The 9,562-nt window shown below is 41.0% G+C and overlaps 2 protein-coding genes across 2 annotated transcripts; both read right to left on the reverse strand.

Moving 5' to 3' along the window:
- Positions 1-303: 303 nt before the first annotated feature.
- LOC147849305 (uncharacterized) lies at positions 304-2,828 on the reverse strand. Its single transcript, XM_087337667.1, has one exon. The coding sequence runs from the start codon at positions 2,775-2,777 to the stop codon at positions 381-383; it is 2,397 nt and encodes a 798-aa protein (XP_087193793.1). The 5' UTR covers positions 2,778-2,828; the 3' UTR covers positions 304-380.
- A 3,982-nt stretch (positions 2,829-6,810) lies between these two features.
- LOC147849306 (G-type lectin S-receptor-like serine/threonine-protein kinase SD2-5) lies at positions 6,811-9,551 on the reverse strand. Its single transcript, XM_087337664.1, has 2 exons — positions 7,848-9,551; positions 6,811-7,683 (listed from the first exon to the last, which is right to left on the reverse strand). The coding sequence occupies exons 1-2, from the start codon at positions 9,549-9,551 to the stop codon at positions 6,826-6,828; spliced, it is 2,562 nt and encodes an 853-aa protein (XP_087193790.1). The 3' UTR covers positions 6,811-6,825.
- Between the last annotated feature and the right edge of the window lie 11 nt (positions 9,552-9,562).

Raw genomic sequence — 9,562 nt, forward strand, 5'->3', positions numbered from 1 at the left:
ATTTTCTCACAATTATAACAGATCTAAGTTTCTTCTATTAACTACATAAAAAGACCAAGCAAAATGAAGACCTGCAAGTTCCTATTATATAAAACCATTCCTTCAAAGTTCTTGAGCTATTTTGTCTGCTTTCATGTTACATTCCTCAACTAGTGAGGAGTCCTACTCAATGTGAACGACTTAAGTTTGGTATCATTATGTTCAATACCAAAAAATATATGAAGAAGAAATATCATCTCGAAGCAAACAAATGCTAGCCGGCAAAGTGCCGTTAACCCCCCCCACATGCCACCATTCCCCCTCCCTCCCTCCCTTACCAGATACGAAAATAAAACAAGTTCCATTCAACTGTATAGTCGTAATATATGTTGGATTTTGACCTAGTTCAATCTACACCTCTTGTGTAAACCAGTCTCCCCATCATAAGAGCTAGAAGCACTATTTTCATTGTTTTCATGCAACTCTGAGGACCTTTGCCCATCAACATTAACAAATGGACATATTGTTGGTATAATCACACGAAGAGGAACTTCACGAACATCAGCTTGAGGTGGAAATATTCTTTCTTCATCTAGAACAGTGGTATCAACGCAGGATGATGTGTTTCTCATTGGAGTGTTACTATTGTGGCGAGGTACTGATCTCACAAATTCAACCAATCTTTGCATATTCGCCCTCAAACCATCTATGCTATTTTGAATAGCTGCCAGATTATCTGCTGCCGTTTCTAGAGTTTGCCTAGCTCTTTGATGTAGCTCCCTTGTTTGTGGAATTCTGGAACGATCAATACGAGGGGTTCTTCTTGCCATTAGCCTTTGGGCTAACCTTGTCGATCTTCTCTCAAAATACTCTTGTTGTAATGTTTGTGCAACTCTTAGCCTTTCCAAAATTATATTAGTGTTATTAGATTCATCCAATGACTCATCAATGCTTTCTACAATAGTTGCATTGGTTGATCCAGGCAACTCACTATGTATTCCATCCTCCCAATGGAATCTTTTCTTGCTTACCCGACGCGCACTGGGCCGAGGCGGAATATTCGGATTGTGAAATAAAGATTCTCCAGCCGGGGAAGACCCTCTACCATAGATGGGAATTATGGCCTCATCTGAAAGCAAACCTTTACAAACTGGACACTTCTTTGTTATCGAGTGCACATGAAGCCATTCATGAAGACATGGCCAACAAAAGAGATGTCCACAACATGTCACCACCGGTTCAAAGGCCATCTCGAGACAAATATTGCACTCAAATTCAACTCCTACATTCCCATTCACATTGTCTTTTACATCCTCATTATTTTTATTGCTGATGTTTGCCAAGGCACCAATGCAACCATCAGAGGGTTGTACATCTAACTGAGAGGCCATTGAATCTTCATTTGTGGACGTCCTTGAAATCCTTTGAATACTCAATTGTGTTCTAAGGCCACTATTCAATGGGGAAAGCTGTGATTGAGCCCTTGCGAGGACCGAAGATACTCTTGTTCTCGCTGTTCGCCAATGCAAAGGACTACAATTAAATCTTCTATTCCTCTCGGAAAGCAAAGCTTCATCATCATCATCTGTACTGCGAGACATAGATTCCATAGGCATATCTGTACTTTGAATAGCCCTTTTGGTAGTAGGCATACTTCGAAGGTGAAGAGCCTTAGGATTAGTGCATTCTCCCAAAGGATAATCATTCATCAGGGAGGAAAATTCCAATGATCGCTGTTCATTCATTAAAGAAGATCCTGATAATCGCCGTTCATTTAGGAGTGGGGTTTCTGATGGGTGTCTTCCATTCATCAGGGAAGATTCCAATGACCGACTTTCATTCATTAGCAAAGACCCTGATGATCGCCTCACGTTCATTAGGGAAGATCCCAATGGTCGCCTTTCATTCACTAGGGAAGATTCTGATGATTGTCTTTCATTCAATAAGGAGGATTCAGATAATCGCCTGGAAGATCCCCATGATCTCCGTCCATTCATTAGCGAAGATCTGGGTCGATCATTCATTTGGGAAGATCCAAAAAATCGCCGTTCATTCATTAACGAGGATCCTGATGATCTACCTAGAACATAGTCATTTGATGGTCTATGGTCTGATATTCGATGAAGGCTAGTGTCATCCCGATACATCTCACTTTCGAGCAAAGACCTCAAGTGAGTAGAATCAGTAACTTTTCTAGCATCGTTGTCAGGAAAATCATTTCTCTTTCTAGCATTAGTATCATACAAACTGATGCCTTTTCTAGATTCATTATCATGAAAATCCATGCTCTTTCTAGCACCATTGTGCATATTTTCCTCTTTCATTTCAGCACCAGAATCAATGAGACCGGAAATTTCTGATGCACCGTGCAGAGCAGACAAAGCTCTGGTGTGGCCAAAATCATCATATGAGGCCCTCGTTGAATCATCATATGGGTCTGAAAACCTACTCGAATCATCAGATCTAGACAATGCCCTAAGTGAATTGTCAAGTGAACCATCACCCAAGTTCGGAGTTGTCGTTATCTCTGATGGATCTCTGTTAAAACCCCGGATAAACTCGGGAATTTCATCTCTCTGTGTGGTCATTGCTGACATACCTGGATCAAAGCGTGGGAAGTTTTGGCGGGAAGCTTGAGCAGGGAAAGAAGAGGAAGAAGAAGGATCCAAATCTTCTTGCTCAGAAATCCCTAAGGCGAGATGAAGAGCGAGATGGCCGTCGAGAGGAGATGGATGCGCGTTTAGATCAAGATCTTCTTCTTCTTTGTCTGCGTCCATCATCACTTCTTCCATTTCCATATCTTCAGACACTTTTAGTTAGATAAAGATAGTAGATATCTTAGATGGATGGATGGCTCATATATATAATAAATAGTACTCTATAGGAGTGCCTAAATGAGCTAGTTGTGTGTGACAGCTAGTTCTAGCTAGCTACCATAACATGCTTTTTCCATGACAAGCTTTGGATTCCCCAAGTTGCATGATGTTTGTTCACAACCCTAATCCCCAAAGAGTGAGAGAGCATGGCGGCCACAAAGTCACCATCAATGCCATCGTTTTATAAGTCTAATCTTTCATGAGCTTGCGCATAACCTTATGGAATCAATCGGGTCATATATTATTCGCGGACAACAGTCACATATTTCAATGCATTTTACATATCTACCCTTGGTCCCTTTGTCCTCGCAATCATCATTATTAATCTCAAAATTTTTAATTTGTCTATTAGACTTAAACCTTACGGAAACAATGAAACCCTTAGACAAAACCGTCAATTCATGGATATCTACATTGTTGGACTCACTTTGGATACCCACCCATTAGGTCAATGGACCATGGCCCTTGGCTTCATCTTGTTGACGTTGCTCTTTATGTTGTCTCATTATTGTGAGCATATGGATCATCGTTTGTAGATAGGTTCATGGTTGATCATAATTTATTTAATGAACAATGGTCTAGAAGACATTGGTCCATCAATTAGTGGATGGTCGAATGATTAGACAAAACATAGATAGGTCTATGTAAAAAAATCGTTTCATTAGCTCATGCAAACATGCATAAATGACAATGTTTAGATAGTTCTATGGCCAAACCATATCTATCAAAATGAAACTTTTCATGGAGTTGTCACATGAAATGATGCTTTTGGATCACTCTATGCCCAAAGCTATAAATATCTAAAGTACATATGACTTGCTTCACAACATGATCATGGCTTGGTTGATGGCTTGCTGAAAGGTTCATTCAACACGGCATAGAGCAAGCAACTTGGTGGCGTGTCGATCAACTTGACAACTGACTATTGGTCACATGCTCTAAGAAAAGAAATGGAAAGAAATTTGAGCATAAAGAAGGCAAACATAGCTTTGATAGAGAAGCCATAGAAGGTTGTTCCAACAATGCCACAACTCAATTCCATCTTTAGATTGTGTTAGTCAAATGTACATTAGATCAATGTGTCCATGGCTAGAACAATTTGGGTTCTATTATAGGGGATCAATGACATGGAAACAATTCAAAGAAGAAGAACTTGGTTAGATGAAAAAAATTCAAAGTAAGTGTTTATGTACCAAAGAGTCAAGATAACTCCAAGAACTACTTCTTAGATCATAAACAATTTTACAATGAATTTTTGCTTTATTAATTTGTCCCTCCTACCTCGTAATAAGGGGCCCTTTGATAGGTTTCCTATATGGTTAAGGTTAACTTTTAAGTATGTATTGCCACTTGGCGAACATGTTTTAGCTCGTAGTCTACGGGCATGCCATTGTGTTGGATGTCTAATGGGTTGTAACATTCATAAGTAACAATTAATGTAATTTATGATTGGCCTCCTATAAGTTTATAACTATAAAGAACCAAGTATCAAATTAAAATGCTATTATTATTATTATTTGTAATTAGCATTAAAAAAGATCCAAAATAGATGATGATGTAGTCGACAAGCTTTAATAATCACATGCTGGAATTGCGTTGTCAATATATTTGATTCTTCATTTGCAAACTTCCTTATAGGAGAAGACTAACATGCAGAATTGATTCTCTTGTTCTCAAGTTTGTTGATGTTGATGCTCTCTCTCTCTCTCTCTCACACACACACACACACACACACACACACACACACACATTTTAGAGGTTTATTAACAAGCAAGTAACCCTATCAATCCTTTTATTCGACTAATCAAAGGAGTAGATTTGTGCTCCTCTTGCATTGTCATTGGTAGAGTTATGTTCCTAATAAACCGTTGTAACCTCTTAGCGTCATCACAATGTGTAGGAACCTTTGTCTTTTCTCAATATAGAGTCTACTTTATCTTATGTTGTTGACATCATTCCACTAAGTGTGATTACTCATTAGTCACTAAGTGTGTCAATGTGCATGTGTCACATCTACCATTTGCTAGATGTGTATGATCGACAATTGTTAACTAGCAACTAACATCAATGTTGCATATGTAAGCATGGTAAGCTTGATTTGACTCAAGGACATTTGAGGAAATCAATGACCACAACAACCATGATTTATGATGTTAAGAAATTTGGACACTTCCTAGTAGCATACCGCTTCTCTTTCAACGTAGATCATCGAGCAATGTTATATCTAGTAAAAAAGACTTACTCAATTGGGAGAATGTCGTGATGGATTATGAACCTCCTTGAATTTGACTTTAAGGCTATTGTTAAGAAAGGGAATGATCCTATCCTTTTGTGTCCTACTCATGATTGTGTAATGTTTGCCAATGTTCTCTTTGGATTTTAGTTCTTATGCAGTTTTTATTTGCAAGAATTACCTCAAAGTTTGTATCTGGTAGGATTCAAATCAACAACTATGGATTCTGTGGATCTAGTGCCCTTCTATTAGGCGGCACTCGAGCCACAAAATACGTGTGGGCTCAATCCATTATGGGAGGCCAATTGTTATGTGCATAGCCATAATTGATCATGAGTTAGGTATAGTTCCAGAGTTTTCACTAATCTTGTGATAAGTACGTATGGGTTAATTCGTAACGGAACGAGGATATGAATTGAATATTACAATTCATAAGGTGTGAGATAACCATTAACTGTGTTACCACTTGACCATCTTCACATGACACAATCAAGACCGAACAAACTAGGGTCTAGGATTTTTGCCCATATAAGAAGGCTAGCTACTTCCTTATCAAGGAAGTCTATGTTGAGAGTTGAGACTATGTTAATGTGGCTAGGGCCCTTGTTATCTAAAGTTAGTGCCATCATTACACAACTACATGGCATGTATATCATTTGATGCACCATGTGCAACCAATGCCAATGACCTAATGTTTTTTGTCATATGAGAAAGAGATGGAGGGAGGTAGATGATACTTCCAATAAAACTAGAGACGCTAAAAACACAAACTACGTAAGAAGTTCAAGGTCAAGAAGACCAACTTTGCTTATTAAAGAAATATTTGTATGGCTTGAAAGGATATCTCACATTGTAGTACGAGTGGTTTGATACCTTATTCTTGGAAAATGGCTACTTGAGAAGTGTCTACTTGTGCATAGTAGAAGAAGCCCACGGACAGGTCCTTCATTTACTTCCTCATGTAAGTTGATTGCTCGTAATAGCATAACAAATCAACAATTTTAAAAGTTTAGTTGGATGGGGAATTTAGCCACATCTTGCAAGGAAATTATGGGGAAGAGAGAGAGAGAGAGAGAGAGAGAGAGAGAGAGAGAGAGAGAGAGAGAAGCTCCAACATAAAAAAACCTCTAATGAAATATATCTACATCATTGTGTTTGGTCAAATCTTGGTACATCTTGAGCCTTGGTCAAATGTATGGATGACACTTGCTGCATTGTCCCAATAAACTATGGTCTTTGTGATTGCAATATATTCCATCAAATGTACGAAGCAATATTTGGTTTCAATTGTGCTTTCTAACCGGCATAGTTCATCCAAACAACCCTCATCAAAGCCAAGTTCCATGGATCAAAGTTTTCTTTCTTATTATTGAAAGAATGATTCTGTGGTGAGATTGATAGAGAGGTATAACACAAAGACCAAAACTTATGGCTCCAAAGAATTGTGAGTGATGCAAGACATATTTCAAATTTCATAGTAGCTCCAATTGTAACAATTCTAGGTGGATTTCTTGAGAGGCCATATTGATACACATACGTGTATACATATCTTCTTCCCTAATGCTATGCAGCATACTTCTATCACACTTGGAGCTTCCATTAATTCCAAATCAACAACTCAAATTAACTAGTATACATGTATACATATCTTCTTCACCAATGCTATGTAGCAGCACTAGTATCATACTTGGGAGCTTCCATTAAAATTTCCAATAACTAACTCAAAGCCCCAACTAATTAGTTGGACGCAGAATCTCGAGCTTGAACATAAGTGAGTTCCAAAGGAGGATCAGGGACCTGAAGATGCTGCTCTAGCATCCACAAGATTGTGCTCATCGATGGCCGGGATGATGGATTCTGTTGAATGCACCAGAATGCTACATGGATGAGCCTCTTCATGCTCTCCGCGGCTATGGCATGGAGGTAATCCTTCACTTCATCCAGCAAGTGCTTGTCAATGAGAGAGGTTATGTCTCCATTCTTAGCTTTCTTCACCGCCCATGCCTGAAAACAGAGCCCTTCCTCGCAACCCACCATGGGATCGAGGTTCCTACGGCCTCCCAAGAGCTCCAAGAGCACCATTCCGTAGCTAAAAACATCACTCTTTTCTGTGAATGGCAAATCCAAGACCAACTCGGGAGCTATGTACCCGATCGTGCCCCGGACCGTACTCAGGGTATACGCTTTCTCTCCTTCTACTCTCACGATAAGCTCGCTCAGCCGGAAATCTGCTAACTTTGCCCTAAAATTGGCATCCAGCAATACATTCCGTGGTGTCACATTCAAATGGATGACTTTGCGTTTGCTTCCTTCATGCAGAAAGGTGAGTCCTCGTGCCACATCTACAGCAATCCTGTATCGTACCTCCCATGGCAACGGATTTCTATTCTCCGCTGTAGTATGGGGGTTATTCCGGAATATCCATCCGTCAAGACAACCATTCTCCATGTACTCGTATACTAGAAGCCGATGAGTTCCTTCTGCACAGAAACCCCTCAGCTGGACAAGATTGACATGATTCAAGCTGCCCAAAGCAGCTACCTCTGCTCTATATTGCTCCTTCGTAAATGAGGCTCTGGTTGTTCCTTCGGATAACTTGATTAATCACATTAAACAGAGTGTAATTAGTTTAAGGCATTTGGCCATCAACTGGATTTAGATCACATTAAACATGAGTATGGCCAATGAATCAGATGGAATGCGGAAGGAAGGCAGACGGTATGGTAAATATATATAATATACGGACTAAGTGGGCTTACCCTTAATCGTTTCACTGCCACTTTTATTGCACTGCTAGTGTTCATATTACGCATGTTCATGTTGGTGCTATCATTCTGATGTCGTTGGATGAGACCTTCGTATACTGTACCAAAATCCCCTATGAATAGCTTCTTGCTGAATCCCTCTGTGGCAGATTCTAGGTCCTTGTAAGAGTATCTAGGAAGCAAGCCGGGTAAGCTGTCCAGGAAAGCCTCTTCTTCTGAATCAGGGTACTCTACCGCCTTCCTTGCTAGTCTCTGACCAATGAACACTCCGAGAATGGCAAGGCCAGTGACCAAAGTTACACCTAGTCCAACACTTAGACCGATGATAACATTCTTGGAGATTCCATTACCATTTGGAACACTGGTAGCAGGATTCTTGGAGATTCCATTACCATTAGGAACACTCGTAGCAGGTAAGTGTGCGACCCTGAGGTATGCGGTGACACTGGGGTTACCACCGGATTGCATGGTCTGCACTTGGTCATAGAGATGGCAAGCCTGGTTGGTGTTGTCGTAGAAGGCGGCTGTGCAAGAGCAATTGGGCAAACATAAATTAGTGCATTCGGTTGCGTTGTTCACTATGTGAGAGTCCATGTATGTATTGGCAAAGTACTCCACCCCTGGCACCTGGAGAAATTGATGTTCCATAGCTATGCTGCAATTGAGCGGAGTGATGAGGCGACATCCCTGTCGAGGATCTGATGAGTCCACTTGGGTGAAGAGATCTGGACAGCTGCAAGTTTGGAGAGAGCTACAAAGGCTGTTTACACTGCAGTAGGAGGGCAACTTGCAGTAAGTGCTGAAGAATCCCTTGAAAAGTTCATTGTCGAGTTGGAGGCCTTTATCAGAGAGGAGAAAAGTGTTTATGTCACCCGTGGGCATGAGACGCAGATATCTGAAGCCCGAGCCCCCCAAACGGGTGCTAAAACTGAGGCCGTGAATTGTGTACCCACCAGATTGTGCTAGACACTCGGGAGTAATCACAGAGTCTTCTTGATCCAGAGTCACCCCGGATCCATCTGCGTTATAGATCACCACAGTGCGATTGCAAGCAGAGTGTAAAGCTCCACTGAGGTTTCCGGCAACGCCTTCTGCATAAGTGACGACTGCATAGGGTATACTGGTCTGTTGTTGATCGAAGGTTGCATAGAACACAGGGCCACCAGGCTCTTCCCTGAGGGCATAATGCCCTGTAGAAACATCCTCTAATGAGAGGCGCGCAGTGACAGTGTGGTCAGGCGTAAGGCTCTGTCCCGTGAGCATAACATCTGTAGGGTAATCGTAGCTCTGCCAGAGGGTTGAGTTCCTGCTATCTTGCATCACAAGATTCCCCGTGCTATTCATCAGGACCCTATATATTCCTGGAGGAGAAGACCAAACTACAGTGGTAGAGGAATTAGCATTAATAGAATTATTGGCAGAGCTTCCATTGATGTTGGTGCTAATTGAGGTGTGGTCTTCGAGTATGATCTGCTTGTTAGGGTAAATGAGGTTTAGGGCTGCGTTTGGCGAGACAGGATGGTCTCTGTTGGCAATCCAAACGACCGTTGTGTTGAAGAGGGTACTGAGGATGACGAGAAGTCGTTGTGTGTTGTTTTTATATGGTACGAACTGCCATGCGAAGGACCCATCCTGACTAAGAAGGATCTGAAGGCCCGTATTCTGTGCGGTGGCTATGGTTGTGTTGCGATCAGGCATTAATAATTTCT

This window comes from Azolla caroliniana, unplaced genomic scaffold (genome assembly GCF_043228905.1).
Source record: "Azolla caroliniana isolate FFs.n. ecotype wild unplaced genomic scaffold, voAzoCaro1.0.p SCAF_84, whole genome shotgun sequence".
Taxonomy (NCBI): domain Eukaryota; kingdom Viridiplantae; phylum Streptophyta; class Polypodiopsida; order Salviniales; family Salviniaceae; genus Azolla; species Azolla caroliniana.

Coding starts and splice junctions, on each gene's coding strand:
- LOC147849306 (XM_087337664.1), bottom strand. CDS start 9,551: ATGCCTGATCGCAACACAACCATAGCCACCGCACAGAATACGGGCCTT. Junction 7,684..7,847: donor TGGCAGTGAAACGATTAAGG/GTAAGCCCACTT, acceptor TGATTAATCAAG/TTATCCGAAGGAACAACCAG.
- LOC147849305 (XM_087337667.1), bottom strand. CDS start 2,777: ATGGAAATGGAAGAAGTGATGATGGACGCAGACAAAGAAGAAGAAGAT.